Consider the following 24,310-nt stretch of genomic DNA (forward strand, 5'->3'; position numbering starts at 1 on the left):
TACTAATCTATTTTACACCCACTCATAATTAGGCCTACATATGTTGTCCATATATCTTGGCAGTGTGTTCCTGGCACATGAGCTAAATAGCAGGGTCCTCACAACACGTGTGTAGGGGTACAATGATCACCTCACTTCTTTTCTTACCCCACTTTCTCTTAGGAGCCAATATAGGTAACATTCCCTAGTTCAGCTTCTGCCGTAATGTCTGGATTTATAGTATAACTCTCACAAACAAACTAGAAAAATCAGCCATGCCAAGACTGCCTAGCCCATAGACTGCAACTACATGATATCCTTGGGAATGTGAAGGTAGGCTGTGGATGATGACTTTTGACTCAGTCCACTTAAAGTATTTGTTGAATTATTATACCCAAAACCTGGATGGATCGTCAAACCCTTTTGATATATAAGAGTAGCCCATGGATTTAAACGTCAACCAAACCAAATAAACAATAAAGAAGACTTGTGATATTATAATTATCAGCCATGATAATACAATATTTTGCTTTTGTATTTCAGAGTTTGCCTACAAAACTTTAGATATTTGGGGAAAAGAAATATTATAAGGTAAGACAGAAGATTATCCTTGTGAGGTGGTTTGTCATGGAATTGTATCAAATCAGTCAATATCTATTTTAATTTGATTTTGTAGCAGAGTCAGAGTTCCAATGGTTATGGTGAATATGTCACAGACACTGGAACTGACATAAAGCAAGATTTTATAAAATGTGATAAACTAACGCATATGTACGTAATATATATTGCAATGTTATGCAAAATATCAAAAGAACAGAAAAACACCAGGTAAAAGTTTTTTTCAGGGGAGAAAAATGTTATCAAGGGCACTAGGGGGTATTAGTCCAATGGTCATTGCATGCACCCATGGAATAAAAGTGCTGGATCTTCACCTATCGGTGGATGGGTGGAGCTGCAAGAAAACACAAAGCCCTGAGTTAGGCAGATGAGCCATGGGGGAATCCAGAAGCTCTGATCGAAGTTTACTCAACCAATAAAATATGCCACCAGCTAGAATCAAGACCTCAGTCGTCTTGCCATTAAATTTAAGTAAAATCCTAACCATATGTATGCTTCATCTTCGCTTCTTGATGTTCCCAACAGCATTATGCTGTTTTATGTATTGTTTTAAACGTTTCAGTGAAAATAGCACCAAAAAGCACCAAGTGCCAACTGTGGATATCTGGTTGCAACGGACCGGGACAAAGTAACAAGTTCAGACCAACTACAATAGAGTGTGGGAGGCTACAGGGACCCCAGTTGAATCAAGTACCTTAAATCTTGGTTTGCAGAGCGTTGCGAGGAAGTGCGTCACACAGCCGAAGTTACCCCTCTATTCTGAGGTGTAGTGAGGCTGCTATGCGTAGCCTGGCATTGTTGTCGAGGATCCCCTCAATGTGGGCTTGCGATGGGAAGTCTGGTATTTAGGATTGGTCGTGCAATTGGGGCGATGTCTTGGTTCTGAGAAGCTTCAAGGCTGCAATGCAGAGTTCAGTGTTGTCGTCAAGGCTGCCGTCAATGAACGATGCAAGGGCCTGTGCTGAGGATGGGTCGCTAAGTGTGGTTCCAATGGGCTGCGAGGTAATGCTAGTCTTTTTGACAGGTCCAATCCATGCAGGAGCGATGCATCAGTTCTACTTGGGTTTATGCCGTGTAGCAGAGGAGATGTGTCAGTTTTGCTGGATCCACCGAGACTGACAGAGCACCTCAGGCCCACTTTCAAGGGTCCAGGACTGGCGTGCCTCCACTTGGCAAGGTACACTTACAGATGGCAGAGTCCAGGTGCAGGTGCAAGGTTTTTGAAAGCCTGTTGTGTCCCTGAGGATTCAGATCAATAGGCCAGCCAACTATTCCTTGGAGTGACTCTGGAGTTCTGGGTTCAAGAGATGCAGGTCTAGTCCTTCTCACCTAGGCAAGAGGGCAGCTGGTCAGCAGAGCAGCAGTTCTTCAGAGCAGCAGTCCAGCAGATCCAGAAGTGTACTGAAGAGGTGGTGTCTGAGATTCAGTATTTATACACAGTTGTGCCTTTGAAGTGTGGAGGAGCTTCTAAAGGCAGACCTTTGAAGTACGCAGGTGCCCTGGCACCATACTAACTACAGGGGTATACAACCATTTGTGTGGAGGGAGGACACAGACTATTCAAGTATAAGGGGAGGTGGGCCAAGCTCCTCCCTCCCATCCTGCCAATGATGGCCCATCCAGTCACACCAAAGCTCACAGTTGTGACTGACTGTCTAGGAGGACTACACAAATTCCAACTGTCAACTACACCCAATCACGTGACCCAGAGACAGGCTGCAGGCACCAAATGGCTATAACAGTAAATGCAAATGTTCTAACAGTGGCATTTATCAGATTTGTAATTTAAAATCTGACTTCACCATATGTCAGGCTTTTTCATTGCAATTCCAGAGACACCAAAAATGAGGTGGTTACCTGTTCCCCATTGCAAATTACAGCTTATTATATGTAATAATGGTAACCCCAATGTTTCCCTATGGGAGAGGTACACCTTCAAGTGTTTAAGAGTTTTTTACTACCAGAACATGTAAAACTTAAAAGTACATGTCCAACTTTTTAGATACACTGCACCCTGTCCTATGGGCTGTCTTGGGCCTACAGTAGTTGTGACTTATATGTATTTGAAAGGATGGTTTGAGCCTTTCAAAAGTTTGTTTTGCCAGGTTTACATGGCAGTTTAAAACTGCACACACAGGCTGAAATGTTTGTGCTGCGACATGTTTAAAGTGCTACTTAAGTGGGTGGCACAATCAGTGCTGCAGGCCCACTAGTAGCATTTAATCTACAAGCCCTGGGCACAGGTAGTGCCACTTTGCTAGGGACTTACAAGTAAATTAAATATGGCAAATTGGTATAAGCCAATTCTACCATGATTTAAGGAGAGGGCACAAGCACTTTAAAACTGTTAGAATTGTTAAAGTACACAGAGGCCTAAGACCGGCAAAAACGAAGTCTGAAGGCAAAATGTTGGGGGGCAATCACGCCAAGCATGCCAGATCTAACAATAAACAACCACAGCCCCTGCAGGAGCTTCAACACTGAACCAAACCCCTTTTCTCATTTTGATGTGCAGTCAGTCAGTGTTCTCTTTATAATGCCTGATGCTTTAACGTTTGCCACAATATTTGTCTTAAAAACTAGAGGAGGTTCTAGCTTATCAAGTCCCTCGAATCTTGAGGTACATTTTTTGAATGGGCAGAAGAAAAAGGCTTGGAGAAGGGGCTCACAGGTACGCACTGGTTGGCAGCAATGTGGCTGCAATTTAGTATAAAATCACAACTCAATCCTACATCCTCTGGTCCAATCGTAGTGTGATAAATCAGTCAGAAGCTAGCCTGGAAATAGTCCAAGAGTTAAATATCCGAGTCATTTCCTTCCCATATAATTCATGATGACCTCCTGATCACCCCATACTGGATTTGAATCTGATTTCATTTAACTCTTTCTACAAGCTTTATCATACGGAACATAATATTTATCCCAACTCAGGGGCATATTAGCAAGACCGGCGATAAAATTATCGCCGTTTTAGCGGCAGGAATTTGCCGCTAAAACAGCGATAATGGGCTTGCTAATATTTGTTATAGAATTCCAATAGAAGCACAGGTTAGATGTGCAGGACATCTAACCTGGGCTTCTATTGGAATTCTATAACGCATATTAGCAAGCCCATTATCGCCATTTTAGCATCAGTTTCCTGCCGCTAAAAAGGCGATAATTTTATCGCCGGTCTTGCTAATATGCCCCTCAGTGCTTTTTAACCTGTGGTCTGGGGATGTCTGGGGGTACGTGAAGACTATTTATAGAGTCAGCAACTGTTTAGCAAATTAAATATTATTAATACATTTTTAAATATAATATAAATAAATAAGAAAAATTTCAATTGGAGGCTAAAGTGTAAGTTAGTATCCTCGGATTGATTTGTGGGAGTAGTGCAAGCGCATCAAAGAGAACATAGTATGAACGTTGAGTGGCCCATACTGAATTTAGAAAAAATCCAACCTTCCCATTAAAAATAAAATGTTAATTTTTTTATAGTTGTTTGTGAATTAAATAACATATTTCAACATTTGTGTGTTTGTTTAATGAATGCTTGTTTCTGCATTTTTTGTGTTTTGTTTTGAAGTTCAAATCCACGAAAATGCTTATACAGGGGTCCCATGCTTCAGGTAATGACTCAGTAGAGGTCCCTGGATTGCAATTATAATTCAGTGAGGGTCCCTGTGTTCCAGTAGTGATTAAGAGTGAGCTCATCAGGAATCAAAAGGTCCTAACTCATCCCCCTGTCAGAAAGCCTGAGCTGAATATCAGTAATTTAGAAAGCCCCTTTTTCAAATACATTTTGTGGATTCCCTTTCCTATTTCCCCCTGTTTTTCTGATGCCACACAGTAGCTTTCGTACCATTCTATGAACTTAAGTACTGTTTTCGATCAGCAAGCTGCCCTTTTGGTTACTTGACTGAACTGGCATGCTTTTGTCCCTAAATGAGGATGAACAACATGAAAAGATGGACAGAGTTTCTGCAAAATTTTAATCAGTCACGGAAAACTGTGACTACACATGACTTCTGCATGATATGTCTCTATGTCAGACAGTGATGTAGGTAGCACTAATTTCTGATTGGGCCATATTTTACAAGCCTTTAGAACGAGTAAGTCAGAACACATCCTGGATGAGTATTGCCTAATTTTATTTTTTAATATATATCTATATATTGTTTATTAGCCAATTAAAACCATAAACATAGCACGATACACAATACCAAACAATAAGAAAAAAACATTCAAAGACAGCATAGATCTACTTCAGCCATAAAACCTCATATTCATGGGCCTTTACATTTTCCTTTAGCCCTTCCTATAATAGAAGTAAAAGTGCTCAATACAGGAAATAAAAAGTCTTGTGATAACTTGATCAAGCCACAACAGAGTTGTAGTACTGCCAATTAACGTTCTCCTAAAACATCACTATAGGTGTTAAAGTGCTTAAGTGCAAATTCAAGTAGTGATAGTAGGTGCTATGCTAAGTGGACAATCGTTTTCAATCAAATATAGTACCCAGATATGAGACTGTGCTTTGATAAAAGCCAATGTGCAATACAAAAGTGGCAAGTTAAGTAAAAAATTATTGCCTTAAAGAGACGAGGTAGGGAACAGCCACTATAGGGGACCCTAGCAGCAACGAATTTGAAGCACTGCCGTTTATCGTTCTGATAAAAACACTACTATGGATGTTAAAGTGCTTGTGTGCAAATTCAAGCAGCGAGAATGGGTGCTATGCTAAGTGGACAATGGTTTTTAGTCAAATATGGTACCTATATACAAGACTATGCTTTAAATACTGATCCAATATGCAAGACAAATATGTCAAGTTGAGTAAATGATTACCTTAACATGACGGGATAGGGACTAAAGAGGACCCTAGCAGCTCGACCTTGCAATTTACCAACTGGTATACCTTTGCTTCAAAAAATACCAGAAATAACACAGCCTAGAATCAATTGCCAGGACCCTACACCCCCTCCCCCAAGTTTATTCAATACACTAAGGAATCAGTTGCAAGAATTTTAAAAATAGCCAAAAGCTGCACTAGCCTATTGTCCAACTTTGTGTTAATTGGGTCCATGGACTCCACGAGTGTACACCTCATGTACGCGATAAGCCACAGGGCCCCGGGGAGCAAAGGTGCAGGCGGCAAGCACTTCACCCAGGGCCTGACTCAGAAAGTGGAATCAATGAAGGCATACAAGGAAGCGAGCAAGGCACAGAAGTGAGAAAAACACTCCTCAGGGGTGTGCAGCATTGAGAAGTTTGAACGCGCTTGGCCAGCAGACCGGGGTAAGGAGGTCTCCAGTTCCCAGGAGCCTCTGCGGCAGGAAGGGCCACCAATGCTTTCATCGCACCAGGAGGCGAATAAAATCACCCGCACACTCCCGCAGCGTGTAACGCGCTTGGCCAGCAGACGGCGGCAAGGACTCCAGTTCCCAGGAGCCTCTGCGGCAGGAAGGGCCGTCAATGCTGTCATCGCGCCAGGAGGCAAATAAAATCACCAGGACATTCCTGCAGCGCGGAACATGCTTGGCCAGCAGACCAGGCACGGAGGACTCCAGTTTTCAGGAGCCTCTGCGGCAGGAAGGGCCAACAACGCTGTCATCACATGGGACGCGCGCGGGCGTGCTCTGGCCAAGGGCGAGCCCGTCTGCACCCGTCCACGGCCGGAGGAAGCCGGGCTGGGCCACATCCCCTGGCTTCATTATTCGGAGACATCATGAGCCTAAAGTAAGGAGTGGGGTCTGGGTGGTGGGGAGTTAACCCTCACCCGCACTGTACACCCCGAGAACTCACTAGATAAACTAGGATGAGGAGGAAGAAACCAATACCCATACCTAAGGGTACTGAAGCCACACTAGATGGCTTCCTTCAGAAGGCTGTGGGGGTCCTGAACAAGGAAATTGAACTGGCAGAGCACAGGCTTTGGCTGGGTCCATCATCCTCATTCCCAGCCAAGAACACGAGCTCTGCACAGTCTGACCTCCCAACAACTGTAGAGGACCCCAATCGAATAATACCTGTATCCCCATATACCCCCCAGGAGGAACAACCAATTGCCCTTTCACCCACCGTTATTATCTTGAGCCAGGGAGCTACGGATGGAGAGCTACAAGGCAGGAAAGTCGTAATCCCAACAAACATGGAGGACCACAAAGTGGCGGGGAAAAAGGAAGCGCTTTGACCCGAATGAAACCAGGACTGATCAATGGACTCTGGGTCTCATGCCAAAGACAAAGAGAACTAAGCAAAACCCCCCTACCTTAGGGGGGAAACCCAGTGGAGGAGGAGGGTCTGTAAAAACTAAGACTTTGTCTGATATGGACATGATGTCAGCGCGTTTTGGTAAATTAGTGTCAGACTCCCTGGAACATATCCTATCTCGGATGGCACGCATAGAGGAGCAACTGGCCCAACTCTTGTCATCTCAGGGGAACACATCCAAGCAAAGTGGTTGCATTGATAGATGTCCCCTGGGTAAAGGCCTGTGAGAGAGAGGTGTTGAGGCCACCCTGGAGCTCCAAAAAGTGGGAGGTTAACCCTAGAGGGTACCTTAGACAGAGGTGCAGAGGCCAGCACATTAGATCTACCCCGGGAAAGGACCATCTGCATAGATCCTAAAATAGAGCCACAAACTCAGGCAAGGGGTGAAGAGAGGAGGGCTCCTAGTAGTCTGGTGGAACACAAGGAATCCTATTCACTGAGCATTGAAAGTGATCATAGAGTGAGTTCAGGGAACAGGAAACAGTTAAACAGGGGCTTTGAGTCTACAAGGCAGGATGAAAACATCATATTAAATCTCCCTCCGGAGTGCTCCCCTACACATTGGTCCTGACAGGGATACCACACGTTCCACCTGTTCATCACAAAAGCGGTCAGAGCCTCATTAATAAATCCGCCTACTGGTGCACCATTAAAATCTGGTCCCAGGAAAACTGGCGTAACCACATTATAATGGCAAAACGGGTAAGTTGGTTAGGGAAAACATATAAAGATAGAGAGGGAAATTGTGTGGTCCTGAATTTTAACGATGCAAGATGGGTGGACTTTGCCCTTTGCCACCTCAGAGACTCCCCTTTGGAGCACATACAGGCTCGCCCATTGGGTTTTTCCTACCCTACCTACCAAGGGGGCTTTATGCCTCGTTTGCGTCCCCAGAACAGAAACCCACTCCCTCTCCCTTGGCCACCCGAATGGTTCCACCCCAACCATTTTGAGGCATTATCTGGGTTATCAGAAATTGAGTGACTACCCTTGGACCCACATAGCTCAAGCTGGATGTTAAGGACGGGGGGTAGCTAGGGATAACCTTCCCCGAGAGGTTAGAACAGAAGGTAACAGTCTGGGGACAAAAAATGTACCCTACCCTACACTTAAATTACCTGATACTCACATTGGCAACAAGGAGGGGAAGACTGTGGACGTTCTATCTAGTCCTTCAACATTACACAGTCTAAGGACGCGGGGGTCTGGTTTAAACCTCTTGATTGTTAGCAAGAGGAAGAACCCAGGTGTAAGTTCAAATTTCAAATAAAACTTGTCCCTTCAGAATTCTCTCCTGGAACATTGCAGGTATCCGCCCGAAACTAGAAGATGAAATGTGGTTAGAGTATATAAATACTTTTGATATTATCTGTACCCAGTAAACATGGGCCAGGGAGAATATCGAATTAGATGGCTTCTGTTCCCTTAATGTCCATGCTATTGCCTCACCAGCAGGGAAAGCGAAAGGAGGATTAGCGACATTGATATCCCTTAAGTATGGGTCAATTAAAGCGAATTCCGTTAAAATCTCACCCTGGTATCAATTGATTATAATTTCTAATTTGTTTCAGGTCAAGATTCTTTTAATTTATTATATTGTGTTTATTTGTGACTCTCATGGCTTACTTTGCTCCTGCTTTGAATATATGTGATGCATATGTTTTAAGTGCTACGCTCTGTCTGGCGATTGCTCTCCATTTTGGTTTGTTTTTTGTTGTATTGTCATTCTTTGTCTTCAATAAAAAGATTTATTTAAAAAAAAGGAAGATTCTATTAATTAATTGGCATTACAATGTTTTTAACACAAATAGTAGTGACATTATTGTAAATCTTAAAGTGGAAATTGACAAGATCGCTGGGAAGTGGCAGCCCCTGTGTATCTATTGGGTGAGGGACTTTAATTGCCCCATATGTCAGCATAGCACAAATGGAACATGCGGACTAACCGACACCGAGGGCCAACCCCTGGCGCATTTTGTACCCACACCACAGGGAGATGCCATAAATTAAATATTTATTGTGAATGATTTACTTTTTGTTGACACTTTAGTCAGTAACACAATAACCCAATATCCAACCTTCAAGAGCAGAGGGAATGGAAGTGTTATTGACTTCATGCTAATATCCAGTAAAATGTACTTTCTGGTGGACAGTTTTAAAGTGGAGCCCAATAACGCTAGCAATCATAATCCCCTCACTGCCTCCTTATATGTAATTGCCCAAGAGGAGAAAGGTGATGGTCGCCCCCTCCAGTATAATCGAAATAAGGGGGTGAGAATGAAATGGAACAAGATAAATCCTCCCCAATTTAAGGAGAGCATTGTTAAAGCAAACCTAAGTTCCATACTGCAATGCTTAGATCATGACTCCCCCCCCAGAAATGGTTATACAGGGATATGAGGGAATCTGTAGGAATGTGTCCCAAAACCTGACCACCCCAATAGTATCAAGGGAACCCAGGGGGCCTAAATGATTCAACACAGAGTGCACAAGGGCCCAAAGGGATTTGAAAAAGGCACTACATATAAGCCCCAGAGACAAATCCTTAATCAAGAGTGCAAGACAGGCTTACAAGAGCGCAGTGGTTAAGCGCAAGAATGAACGGAGAAAGCTGGCTTGGGCGGACTTAGAGAGAGCAAGCACGTTAAAAGACCTTAGGAGCTTCTGGGAGGCAATAAACCACCCCCTATTCACAATGGATTCAAGGGGGATGGATTCACTGATACCAGGGCAAGTATGGGAATCGCACTTTACAAAAATATTTAACTCCAAGGGTTTCATTGGCCAGGAATTAAGTCCAGACGTTCTATTAAATCCAGTAACTGCCCACCACCTGAGCTCTTCCCTAAGTGAGGTTGAAGATGCACTTGTGAAAGGTATACAACTCAAAGCTGCAGGGCCGGATAGGGTACCTCTTGATTTTTGTAAGTGCAATATGCAACTGTGGTCACTCTTCCTAACAAATGTTTTAGAGCGGCAATCATTGGCCCCATTCCAACCTCATGGAAGGACACTATTGTCGTACCTGTGTATAAAAAGGGTAATAAAGAAGATCCAGCCTGCTATGGGCCCATCTCCTTGATCGATGCTACGGTCAAGGTGATGGGGAGGGTCATTTTAGCACGACTGGAATCCTGGGCAGATTCAACTGGGCTAATATCACAAACCCAATATGGATTTAGGAAAGGCATGGAGACAAACGAACAATGTCTCAACTTGGCCTTGATTATGGGCAAGTACATGAAGGCTAGGAAGGGATCAATCCGCCTTGCCTTCATGGACTTGTCCTGCGCCTTCGATACAGATAACAGGGAGAAATTATGGTCCATGATGGGTGAAGTGGGTTTCAAGGAACCTCTCATCACCCTCCTGTGTAGGCTACATGCATCTACTATGGTAGCCATACAATATGGTCCAGGGGGTGAGAGGACTAGACCCATCGTTTGCACTGAGGGAGTTCGACAGGTGTGCATATTGGCCCCCTTTCTCTTTCTTGTGTATACAAATAGTCTAGAATTAGCCCTGATAGACCAGAAATTAGACTTTCCAGAAATCGGTGGCAACCCGGTCCCGTTGTTGTCATACGCGGATGACACGGTTTTAATGGCTTTAACTGAAAAAAGCTTACAGAGCTCCTTGAATGCTTTTACTGATTTTATGTCAGTCCTGGACCTAAAAGTAAACTTTACTAAATCTTATGTTATGGTCTGCGGTCCAAAACGCACCAAATCTAAAACATTCTCTGTAAAGGGCAAGTCATTTGATAAGGTCTCTAATTTTACTTATTTGGGGAATGTTTTTAATAATAAACTGAACTGGGACACTCTTATTACATCAAGGGTGCTGAATACTAACCGTGCCGTGGAAGGCCTTTTTCATTTTGCATGTAAGTTAGGCCACAAACCAGTAAAGGAATTGCTCACCTTATATAAAGCAAAATGTTTGTCTATTGCTACCTATGGGGCGGGAGTATGGGGAGATTACAAAAGTACTCAACTGCAAACTCTAGAAAAGAAGTTTTTTTAAAAATTGTTGATGATCCCAAAAAGTGCACCATCAGCATTTTGTCATCTGGAGGTAGGGATGTGCTTCATTTCAGATGTGAATAACATTGCCGCACTGATGCTTTGGGCCAAGGTCTGGTTGTCAGAAGATTTAAATCTCACAAGAGCGATCATTAAGGATTGTATGACGCTGGATAATGCTGAGGCCATTTCATGGCTATGCTACTTGAAACGAAAATTTAATGAAATAGGCCTAGGGCATTACTACAATAATCCATCGAGTATTGACACTAATGTGAAACTCACCATAAAAAATGCACATTTTGCTGAGCATAACAACCTCTGGCAGCATCTAGGGCCGCACCCCCTCCAAGATCGGCACCTTTTTCAATAACAATTTTACTTGTCCTTTACTATGAATTCGCAGTACAGATTTTTATTGACTAGGTTTCGGCTTTGCACATTGCACTTTTTAGTGGCCTTTCCTAAACAGGCTGGCTGGTGCAATAACCTTACTCTGTGAAGGTTTAGCACAACAAAACACCCTTAACTTTATTCTCTTATGCGCACTTTACAAAGAGCCAAGTTCAAGTTTCCTTATTCCATTTTTTAAGAAAAGGTTGCCCCCGCAATTATCAGGAAGGTTTCGATCGCCTGCGATCCTTGTCCTCTGAAGTTATTTGCGCTACAGTATTACATTTTATTAGAATTGCATTTTTAATAAGGAAACAGTATGAAATGTAAATAAAATGACTGTTTGATTTTTTTAAATAATTTTAACTTTGAATCTTTTAAAATAGGAAAAAACTCACTATGTAGTATTTCAGCCATATGAAGTACCGAGGAAGAAATGTAATATGCAAATTTTACTCATTTCTTTTTGTATGTACATTATACTTTCATGGCCAATTCTTTGAACCAAGTAAATTTATTCTTGAGCTTGACTTTGACTCCACAAGTGCAGTCCCCGGTCAAGAAATTAATGGCTTAAAATACTTCTACGTTGGTCAATCATCACTGGACAGATGCATATAATGTGGAGCAGAGTCTAAATTTCCTGATGGCACAAACGACAAGTCCGGACTTCGGAATGATCATCCATCCTCCATTTTGGGATAAGTTCTAGCATGGGAATCTCTCCAAATATGAGGGTCAGAAATGACTGTTTGACCTTCCGATCTAAAGATGCTGCCAACAAGGGCGATTCTCTTTGAGATGAATAAGATTTTAACACCAGCCACCCATGACGACGTTTGGACAGCATTTCCTTATCTGCGGTCCAGTTTTGCAATCCGATCGACTTATTTACTGCTTTCTTAAAGGTTTGACCGCTGATCTTCGATTTCCAAAGGTAGCCAAACTCCAATGACCTGATGCTGTTATCAAGATGCCTAAAATTTTCCAGAATTGTGTTCCGACTGGTATTGCTATCAGGGTTATTATAACTGCATACCACTCTATTACCTTGGATTCGCACCCTGCTTCTTTGTCATCTTATTTTAAAAGAAGTGTTGCTATTATGAAACCTTTTGTCAAAAAAACCATAAGAGATTTTGGGAATACATTTTTTATGTTGTAATAACCAAGGAGACGTTTTATATTACAAAAACAGATGTTTCCAGGTGTTTTTAAATATCAACATTTAGCAAATGTTTCATTTATGTGAAAGGCCCCACTTGTTCTATAAAAGTTACAAAAAGGTTTATTTCTAGCTTTTGAGACCATTTAGTTTGTGAAGCATTACGCAAAGGATGCAAGGTGGAAAATATTTATCCATGAAATCATTAGGCGTATTTTTGCCCATGTGGAATGGAGGAGGAGAATAGTTAGTGATAGTTTCTGGCCTACAGTAGAGTCTCAGATCAGATGAAGAGAGTCTAAAAGATACTACAAGAGCACAATATGTTACCCTTCTATTAGCACTTCCCTTTTATGGTCCACATTGACCACCATACTAAGCATATTTGTTTTATTTTGAGCCATCTGGTTGAAGGAGCTCTGCTGTGAGTAAGTCTCAATAATTAAGTCTCACCCATTGTAATATTCCGGTAAAAATGGTATTCAGTGGTAACAACCAGTTCCCACCTTTTAAACTAAGGCATACTGCTGTACCGCTGGGGTAAAAGCATTGTGCTTGTCACATGTGAGCATGTGTTCACATGCATGAGTGCGAGCTGAGAAACAGACTACTGTTGGTCTCAGCCTGGTATTTTCACACAAGTAGCCTGTTGCAGATGGGATCAGGAACACATTTGTTACAGTCTCTGCGAGCCTTCTAATTTAATAGAGCATCCCAAAAAGATTATCCTCATTTCGTTTTGACTATAGTATGAGTCTGTAATGCTTTACTGTATTCACACAAATATATATTACTTTTGGATTGGCACAAGATAGAGAGATGTTCAAAGACAGTTTCCCTATGTTTAAAAAGAGCTGGAGTGCAAATATAATATTAATTTGGCTATATTCGTGCTCTCACTACTTTGGTTTCTAAATTGTTTCCTGAGCCACCATACAATTAGATTCTACCTTTGAACTACACTTGTAGGCAAGTTATTAAATGTGGTGGCCAGTCAGTACATCAATGTCTCCCAAGACAGTAGGCCTATTTGGTCAGATTAGCCTTCTCCTGGCAGATGACGAGGGTGTGGCAAAATCTGCATGAGCTGAGAAACTTGACACTTCACTTACAAGCCTGGACATACCCTTCTCGCAAGGGAAAGGAGGAACATACGGACCTCAATGCAGGGATTGCCTTTGAAGCCCTAATGGCAAGCAATCCATTTTGCAGTGGTAGCAAGGCAAAAGTCTAAGCAGCAGGAGAGAGTGCATTCAAACCAAAACTTTATTTTGCCATCTTGGAAATTCTCAGGATGCTTTGCAGGGTAGCTCCAAAAAGGTTTATGCCAGGGGTGGATTGTTGAAGTGGCATTGCTGGATTGGGCAGAGACACCAGCCTTTTTAAATTCTCCACCCCACTTTTAAATCTCCTCCCAAGTGAACAAACGTTGAGAAGATGATTAACAACAGAGGAAGAAGGTAGGGATGAGGCACAAATCAAGCACAAAAACAAGTATGCCAGTGAGCGCTTTTCCTCTAAAACCTAAAAGGAAACAACAAAAAGGAAAGATTTTCCAGGTCACATTATAACCACGTCAGAGGTCTGAGAGATCACTGCCTAGAGCAAAAGTAACACCCCAGAATGCACAGGGCCTTATCTAAATTTCGATATTTGTCCAAATGACATACCAGGAGGAGCAAGGATGCCACCGATGAGTTCCATTCTCTGGGCTCTCAAGATCATAGCACCCCCCCACAGGAATAGTATGGTGTTTTAGGGTTTATTGCTTGCTGGTGAGTTAGTGGTGATTGAACAGAGGAGGCTTGGGGTGTTTTTAGTTGGTTACTAGATCTGTGTGACTATTTTTTAGTGTATGTCCCTGTAGGCTGGGTGTTCCTCTAAAGGGTGTCACTATAAGTATTTCCACATACCAGTTTGTAAATATGTCTTCATGCCTAGTATTTTGTACTGTTTGTAATATGGTGTGTGTTTTTTCTTAATAAGAAAAGGCACTGGCTGGACATCAATTTATTAAGTTTCTTATGTGTTACTAAGTTTTGAATCTCTAGCCCACTGCATCTTCTATGTGTAAACACTGAACTGCTCCACCTCGCTGCACTGAGATTCAAGCACTAAATAAGGGTGATTGGTTCCCAGTTTGGGAATCCACAGTAAGTATTTGAAGGCTAATTATTGCAAAGTTTGATAGGCTTATTGCTGGTCTTGGTGTCTTGGTCCCTGAGAGCGCACTCTAGTAGAACTGCTACTTCACTCACATCCCTAAAGTTTGGTGTGATGTTAGCACTGCTGTTGTACATTCTCTTTCTGTGTAGGCCTTGGCTGAACTTTCAGAGTTTAACTCCGCGGAATGCTACAGAGTTGCAAAAAAACACTGCGATATTCCGCAAACAGGCAGCAATAGGCATGTCAAGCTGCTCTTTCTGTGATTTAGCATGAGGAGCTCATTCTGCTCTAGAAAATCAGCACAAACTGCACAACATGCTGCACCACGTTGATGTTTGATTGGCTCAAGTAGATTTATACTCAAGCTGCAGCTTAATGAGTACGAACAGTCACGACCGCCCGCTTTGGGGAAATCATGCCAGGTCCCCTCATAGCAACCAAAAATCATGCTAGGGGATGCCAAATCTTGCTTGTGCTCACCAACTTACTACTGGCAAGACACTTGTGTGAAAAAACTGCGCAATGCATCGGTTGGCAGAATTAGGCTGGAAGTCTGCGTTAAAAGTGTAACACGGAGAGGCCAAAATTCCACCAACTCCGCCGGCGGAGCGAAATATATCTTCCACCCCTAATTCTGTGTAACATTTCTAACCCTGTCACCTCTATTGCATTTGATCACGGTCATTGATTTATGAATGTGCAGGTATTTGTAGACTGTGACTGTGTGATTTATATTGGTTTCACTTTTTCCACACTGCCCTAGGTGAGAGACCACAGTTGTTGCATTTAGTGTCAAGTAGACCCTATCTGCCATGGGACCCCCTGATGTGGATTTCTTACACTATATTTTAACAGCTCCAATAATTGCTAGAGACGATTGAGGTCATTTAACAATAATTTAAAGGTGGATCATATTAGCCTAGTGTTAACTGAAAGATAAGTAAATAATGCTGATCACTCATTTAAAATAGTTGAGTTCTATTGCCAAAATATCAATAAATTGTTTTTGTGTAGCCCCTGAACTATCCTAAAAAAAGGATCCCCAATGCACTGCGAACTGTATGAATCAATCTACTTGCAGCAGTAGGTTCATTGCATAGAGTAATTTGTAAAAGCAAAAAATAAAAGCATTCTTCTTAGAAGCCCTCTGCAGAATACCTGCATTAGAGAATACCAAGCTTGCATAGTCCTACTTCAATGCCCTGACATCTCATGTCTGACTCTTTTTACAACACTACTGTTGGTATTTCTCCATCTCTGTTTTCTTTCTTTGTCATTAGATTCCCGTGTTTCTCTTTTTTCTGTCTTCCTCTCTGCTGCTCTGTGTCAAAGTCTGATGGTGAGTCCTGGTTCTTAAAAATAAGTGCTGCTTTCCACCAGCAGCAACCAATAGGACAAAGTGTGCACTGATCACATATATTATAATTTCTGTATTTGCAAAAAAACTGCTTGTCACCTTTTCTTAAATTATCATAGATACAGGCAGCAAAATAATGTATTGTATAAGCATTTGTGTTGCAGTTGTTTGGACAGGGGAGAGTTGGTATTAGTACGTCTCAGTTCAGGAGGATATTAAATCTAGAACAAGCTTTTCATCTCAACCCTGATTCATCAAAATTTTCCGGCAATTTGAGGACTTGGAGACATGCTGGACCTATCTATAGGTTGACAAGCTAAGTTCAGTAGGCCTATTTTTTAAATACATATTCGTATTTTTAATTACCTATGTGGGGCCCAGCGCTACAAAGCATTGTTGGTTCTGTTTAAGCTACTGCGCGGGAAGACAGTCGTCCCGAAACCTAATCTTCAGAGTAGGCCCAATTCTCCATGATACATCTGACTTCACCAAAACATGGTATAGGTGATACAGGGAATACATATTTTTTGCATTACAGAATGCAGTCATTCTGTTATGTCTATCATGCTATCGGCATAGTATTAGAATATCATGTGCATTGCAGAAAATATCACCTCTATTATGTCTAGCACTATAGTTTGTGGCTGTGTCATAGGGTCCCATGATAAAGCTGCAAATGACCCTCCCTTTTATATTCCATTGTAGCAAATATACACCATCCACTTAGTATTTGAGCCACAACTATGTTTTGCCTCATACAGCAACCATTCAAAGTTGTGAAGTGAGAACATCAGTGCTTTCTCTCTATTTAAAAATCAATACATATATCTTAATGAAGCAGGGTAGAAAGGGTATCAATGGCAGGTGGATAGACTTTTCTGTTTTCATAAATAGGCATAACATTTCAAAACCAGCTTTCATCACCAAGAAACAAACATCTTTTTTAAACACAATATCAGTGGTGGGCGTCTTAAAAAATCTCATACTCGTAATGCCGAATTACATTAAATTCACCATCATATAAGGTAGTCCAGTCAACACCTCCTGCGCATTGAGTATCTAATACTGGTACTTGTTGTTTTTTCAAACAATAAAATGATGGTAATCAAAAACAACCATTTTAAATATCTTCTTTTCCATTGATTCAAGTGCTGCAGGTTTCCACTGCAATAAGCACTGGTTGCTTTGGATTCAAGTGAATTGATTTGCTGTCGGATGTGTTATGTCTGGTTATGAACCCTTATGGGTGGCTTAGGGTCATCTAAAAAGCTTTCCCTCATTTGGAGCTAAGATATCCATTGTTCCTCAAGATGTTCTTCACATTGCTTTCAGTGATTGAGGAAGAACAGAAGTCACTTCATTCTATTTCAGAATGTGCTATGTTTGATTTTTTTTTCAATCTCCTTCACTGTCACATGCCATTTATGTAGTCCACTGGCATAATACGGAGTATTAACACTGTTAATTTCTGAGCTTTTAATTACATCTCATCAGAGAAAGGAAAAAACACATCCTGTCTACTAGGGAGGATTCTGCCAAAGTGCAGTGGGATTTTCTGTTAGCATACTAACCAGTTAATTTAACAGGTTAGTACGCTAACAGAAAATCCCACTGCACTTTGGCAGAATCCTCCCTAGAAAGCAGGATGTGGCTTTTCCTTTCTCTGATGAGATCTAGTTGAAAGCTCAGAAATGTAAAGAGATAGTTCATCTTTTCATTTTGCTTTGGATGAAAATCCATGAGGAGTTGCAAGGAACTGGTAAGAAAAGTGGAGCAAATGATAGAGGTTTGATCTGAAAGAATGTTGACTAGTTGCTATGTGTTGAGTGTGCTGAATTTCACAGCTGTGGTCAATTATTTTTGGGTGTTTTCTGCCATCCCCGATTGGAATTTATTTTCACATGGGTTGCATCGGTGAATGTCATTTTTTAGAAGCCATTCATGCAGTATCATCCTCATGCCGAGGAAGCGACACATCTAAAACCTTCATCATAATATTCTGCGGCTTTACGTAGAGATGAAACCTGCTACTTTGCTTTGGACTGCAATATCAAACGCCATTTTATCATATTCTCTACAACTATACGGCAGTTTTCAATACGATCAATCACTCTGCTTTTTGAGCATTGTTTTATCTGTTGGCATTTGGGATTCTTCTCTATTCTGGTTCTCTTTCTGCACGCATATCAGTTCATATTCTGTGTATTGTGCACTCTACCAGTCATGCCCTAATGTCTAAAGTGCACCACAAATATCAGTTCTGTTCACATTCTAAATATATACCACCCATTTCCCACTATGATCACCTACCTTTGTCTATTCAAGCTATTTGGAAGCAGCAGGGTGAAAAGATAAAATATAATTCAAATGTCATAATCCCACCCCAAAAATACCAGAGCTAGAAATATCTTGGTGTTCTTGGTGCACGAGTGCCATAAATCTACGGGCTGAGCCCTGCAGCGTGGGACCCATGAGCAACTTGCCCTCAGGGGAGACTTCATCTCCCAGACTGCTGCTGCTGGGAGGAGGGGCTGCCAAGCTGTTCTCGGCGCAGGAGCACCATAAATCTACGGGCTGAGCCCCGCAGCACAGGACCTACGAGCAACTTGCCCCCAGGAGAGACTTCATCTCCCAGACTGCCACTGCTAGAAGGAGGAGCTGCCAAGCTGTTCTCAGTGCAGGAGCGCCATAAATCTACAGGCTGAGCCCCACAGCACAGGACCTACGAGCAACGTGCTCCCAGGAGAGACTTCATCTCCCAGACTGCCACTGCTAGAAGGAGGGGCCGCCAAGACAAATTTACAGGGCTAGTGAAACAATTACTGGGAGTCAGCTGTAGCTTTTGCACATACAACGTGGGCAACCCAAGCCAGGCTAGCAAGCCAAACGATGGTCCGCAGATTACCCAGCCATCCCCTTAGCCCAGAATGGTCTCCCTACACTCACCAGACCAGAGTATTCTCAGGCAAGCCAGGCCCAGATTCATTGGTTATCCAATATGAGATGTACTAAAGAAAGCCTTACATTGATTCCAAGGCTTGGCTGGGCTATCCCTGGGGTGAATAGCCATAATCAGTGGAAGCGGGCTGTATCAAGTAAGATAGGAAGCCAACTTGACACACAAAAGGAGAGTTCAAAGATTGCGCCCCAGAAAATAATTTATCTGGCAAATGTACCACAATTAGTAAGCCTGAACGGGTGCGAGGATGAGGGATCATTAAAAAACAAAGTAATACATTGCATCAGACATATGAGGGAGTGCCTATCATTTAGAAGAGACGACATTCTAAGGGCAAGGTGCCACAAGTCTCACGACTCCTCTTTTGACAGCATAGAGCTGCTGCTAAAAAGTAAAGACCTGGTTGAAAACCTGATATCCTTGACATTAGAGCCTCTTCACCTCGCATATTCAACTGCCAATTTAAGCGACGCATGCCTACGGGCTAGGTAACAGCAATTTGTCCAAATACAATTGATTGTCCCAGCCTAGTTTCTACTACAGGAGCAATTGATTGACTTCTAAACACGACCCCGGCGATGGTTGGCTATCATTCCACCGAGCATCTACCTCTTACAAACCACCCTCATACAGAGGACAGCTTTTCATCATGCAACAGTGGTGGGACCAGTGGGGGGTCAAGTGAAAACCAATAGCAGAGGGATGTAAGAAGCCCACTCTGGTCACCAGCTTAGCAGCTACAGATAGGGCCGCGTTGCTTTCTAACAGAAATGTAGAAAACTTAAGTAACGTGACATTTCAGACCAGACCAAGGGGCGAACTTGAGGTTTGTCTCTTGGAATGTGGCAGGGTTAAGCAACAAATTGTCCCTCCCTCACTGGAACAACTTTATGGAGGGCTATGACATCTGTCTTTTGCAAGAAACTCGATGCCTAGCTCCCAAATACAAGGCGGGCTATTTCAGCTACTACTGTCCTGCAGTATCATTGGGGAAAGGCCGCCCAGCCGGAGGGTTGCTAATTTGGGTCAAAATGTTCCTGGGCTGAAAGATTACCCTCCTCTACTCAGACAGCCCAGACATAATGGGGATTTGCCTGAAGGGCCACAAAGGCAAATCCACAAATATCTATAACATATATGCCAGAGGAACAATGGGGAGTAGTCCATCTGCTACCATCAAACAACTAGAAGAAATGTTGGACAAAAGAACTACCCAAAATCCATTGATGATAGCAGGCGATTTAAACATCACATTTGAATCCCTAGACAGAAGTGACGTGACTGAGTCCCCCCCCCCCCCCCCCCACTAGATCTCCCTCCGATCAAGGAATGGTCCCAAATAGCACTTTAAGTAAAAGCCTTAACCCTACAGTTCGGGCTAAGGGCAGCCAGTGGAAGGACAAGTTCAAACAGAATAGGTGCTTACACTTTCAATAGGGTAAACAGTCAGAGCCAAATCAGTTACATCATGATTGATCTGAAGCTTTGGGATAAAGTCATCGATATGTGAGCGGAATAAACCATTGGTAGCGACCATAATTCACTCAGTCGAAGTATGAGAGCGGCTTGGGGGGACCTAGCTTACAGACCGCGTTCCACCAGCTAACAAAGGAAGTTCAGACATCTAACGACCAATGCCGCCTAAAGTGGCGTAAGATAATCCTACATGAAGAAAAACTCTCTGGGTTGCAAAAAGACCTGTTGGCAGGCATGACTAAATTATAGCTGTTACATGAGCAAACAAGAGGGTCAGTCGAAGTAACTAACGCCCATACAGACCTATTCAAGCAATTAGGCTCACATTTGACTGTAGTTAGGCATCACTCAGCACCCAGGAACACCAAAAGGGACCTTATAACTTGGTTTAACGAAGAGTGTAAAACCTCTCAAATCCATTTATCTAAGGCAATCCAATCTAAGGATAGAGGAGACATCAGAGCTGTGTGTAAGAAATATAAGTCATCCCTACAAAAAGCCAAAAGAGAGTGGGACGAGTCATGCTGGCAGCAAATCAAGGAAGCAAGAGATTCGAAGAAGTTTTGGGCACTAATTGTATGGGGTAATGAAGCAGGAGTGTCATCTCCCCCAAGCTATATTTCAGCATCTACCTGGTATGACCACTTCCCCAACTCTATCAAGATAATGATGCACCACCACTACCCAGAGTATACTTCACAACAGCTGAGCCACCAGGCAGCAGCCTTTTTTCTATGAGGGACATTGGTGCCTCCATTGGCAGAATAATCCAGTCAAGAGTCTCAGGCCCCAATGGCATACCAGGGGAGCTATTCTTATCTGATAGATTTATTTGGTCCCGATACATTCTACTGCTCTTGAATGCCATGGTTAGAGGTGCTCCTGTTCATAGCGTGGGGCCGAGGTGGTCCCATATATAAAAAAAGGGGATAGAGGACTTCCCTTCGACTATAGGCCTATCTGCCTAATCAATGCAATACAAAAAGTATTTTGCTGAGCACTTTTACTGAAAATACAGACGTAGGCTGATGAAAACGCCATTTTAACCCCTTTACAAGCTGTTTTCAGGGTAAAACACTGGGACAGTCGACCGGGTGTTCCGCCTTCTCCTCCTTTATTGGAAAATGGTGACCATCGGTAAGGGTAATTTGTATATAGCCTTTATTGATTTGAAGACAGCGTTTGACCTAGTCCTAAGACAGAAGTTGAGGCACGTACTTAGAGAAATGGGAATCCCAACTGAAATTCTCAACTTAGTCATAAGGCTACATGAAGACAACTTTGCCAGAGTGAGGTGAGGTACACAGGGGCAACTCACTGATACAATCCCTGTTGCTAGGGGAGCACAGCAGTAATGCATACTAGCCCCCACTCTCTCCTCACTCTACATGAACGACATATTATGATTTTTTTCCCTAAAGCTTGCTTATGCTCCAACTTTAGGCAGAAAAAATATTGTGACCCTCCTTTTCGCAGATAATACTCTGCTGGTGTCCCAAACCCCGAGTGGGCTCCAGTTACTCCTAGACAGATTTAAATGCTTTTGTGATATGTAGGGCCTAATGATAAATAACACTGTGACAAGTAGAATGTGGACCAGAGGAGCTGGTGTAATATGGACACCAAGGCAGAGCCACACCAGTCTGACACTGCCTCTCTGCCATGCATGTTTATTCATGTGTTTACGTTTACAGAGCACACCTTGCAGAAGGAGGATGTATATTGTGCTTGCTGAGCTCCATTTCCAGTAGAGCCCTTGTCTCATTTGCGGAATACATAGATGAAATCCTGCACATGTGCACTATATTATATAAACCAGCCTCCATGAGGCTTTTCCAACACAAGCACCAAGCCCTATTATAAGAACTGGTTAGAACAGTGAAGGCATCTACTCATGGAGTAGGGATCCAACATGTATAACCTCACTATTTGTACATGTTCAGTCTCACTAGTGATGTGTTTCATATGCTGTCCAAATTATTATAAAGCCCACAAATACTTTACACAGCAGGCACACCCAAAACCATGAATTAAATAAAACGAGTGAATGAGGGTTCACCCCCACCTCTGTGGTGGCTCCTGATTAAGCTGGTTTAGGTCAAACCCTTGGAAAGACCAAGGCCCAAGCCGAATCAATTACATCATGATTGATCTGAAGCTTTGGGTCGAAGTCATCGATATGTCAGTGGAAGAAACCATTGATAGCAACCATAATGCACTCAGTCTAAGTATGAGAGCGACTTGAGGGGGACCTAGCTTACGGACCGCTGTCCACCAGCTAACAAAGAAAGTTCAGACATCTAACGACCAACGCCGCCTAAAGTGGCGTAAGATAATCCTACATGAAGAAAAACTCTGAGTTGCACAAAGCCCTGTTGAAAGGCCTGACTAAATTAGAGCTGTTATATGAGCAAACAAGAGAGTCAGTCGAAGTAACTAACACCCATACAGACCTCTTCAAGCAATTAGGCTCACATTTTACTGTAGTTGCGCATCGTCCAGCACCCGGGAGCACCAAAGGGGACCATATAACTTAGTTAATAAAGAGTGTAAAACCTCTAGTATCCATTTATCTAAGGCAATATAATGTAAAGAGAGAGGAGACATCAGAGCTGTGAGGAAGAACTATAAGTCATCCCTACAAAAAGCCAAAAGAGAGTGGGACGAATCATGTTGACAGCAAATCAAGGAAGCCTGTGAAGCAAGGGATTCAAAGAATTTTTGGGCACAAATTGTATGGGGCAATGAAGCAGGAGCGTCAGATCCCCAAACAATATTTCAGTATCTGCCTGGTATGACCACTTCCCCGAACTGTATCAAGATAATGATGCACCACCACTACCCAGAGGAGCTTTCACAACAGCTGAGCCACCAGGCAGCAGCCTTTTTTCTATGAGGGACATTGAAGCCTCCATTGGCAGAATAGTCCAGTCAAGAGCCTCAGGCCCTGTTGGCATACCAGCGGACCTCTTTTTATCTGAAAGCTTTAGTTGGTCCAAATACTTTCTACTGCTCTCAAATGCCATAGTTAGAGGTGCTCCGATTCTGAGTTCATGGCATGGGGCCGAGGTGGTCCCCATATATAAAAAATGTGATAGAGGACTTACCTTCAACTATAGGCCCATCAGCCTAATCGATGCATTATAAAAAGTATTTTGCCGAGCACTTTTAAAGAAAATACAGACGTGGGCTGATGAAAACACCATTTTAAACCCTTTTCAAGCTGGTTTCAGGGAAAAACACTGGGACAGTCAACCAGGTGTTCCGCCTTCTCCTCCTTTATTGGAAAATGGTGACCATCGGTAAGGGTAATTTGTATATAGCCTTTATTGATTTGAAGACAGCGTTTGACCTAGTCCTAAGACAGAAGTTGAGGCACGTACTTAGAGAAATGGGAATCCCAACTGAAATTCTCAACTTAGTCATAAGGCTACATGAAGACAACTTTGCCAGAGTGAGGTGGGGTACACAGGGGCAACTCACTGATACAATCCCTGTTGCTAGGGGAGCACAGCAGTAATGCATACTAGCCCCCACTCTCTCCTCACTCTACATGAACGACATATTATGATTTTTTTCCCTAAAGCTTGCTTATGCTCCAACTTTAGGCAGAAAAAATATTGTGACCCTCCTTTTCGCAGATAATACTCTGCTGGTGTCCCAAACCCCGAGTGGGCTCCAGTTACTCCTAGACAGATTTAAATGCTTTTGTGATATGTAGGGCCTAATGATAAATAACACTGTGACAAGTAGAATGTGGACCAGAGGAGCTGGTGTAATATGGACACCAAGGCAGAGCCACACCAGTCTGACACTGCCTCTCTGCCATGCATGTTTATTCATGTGTTTACGTTTACAGAGCACACCTTGCAGAAGGAGGATGTATATTGTGCTTGCTGAGCTCCATTTCCAGTAGA

General features: G+C 42.7%; 1 protein-coding gene across 8 annotated transcripts in view; it reads left to right on the forward strand.

The window, feature by feature from the left end:
- Positions 1-24,310, forward strand: part of DOCK10 (dedicator of cytokinesis 10) — a 1,791,775-nt gene that overhangs the window by 1,473,869 nt on the left and 293,596 nt on the right. For all 8 annotated transcript variants that reach the window (XM_085634396.1, XM_085634392.1, XM_085634394.1 and 5 more), the window contains exon 38: positions 523-570. In XM_085634396.1, the coding sequence (XP_085490522.1) occupies positions 523-570 (48 nt within the window). The remainder of the gene's footprint in view (positions 1-522; positions 571-24,310) is intronic.

This window comes from Triturus cristatus, chromosome 11 (assembly GCF_964204655.1).
Source record: "Triturus cristatus chromosome 11, aTriCri1.1, whole genome shotgun sequence".
Taxonomy (NCBI): domain Eukaryota; kingdom Metazoa; phylum Chordata; class Amphibia; order Caudata; family Salamandridae; genus Triturus; species Triturus cristatus.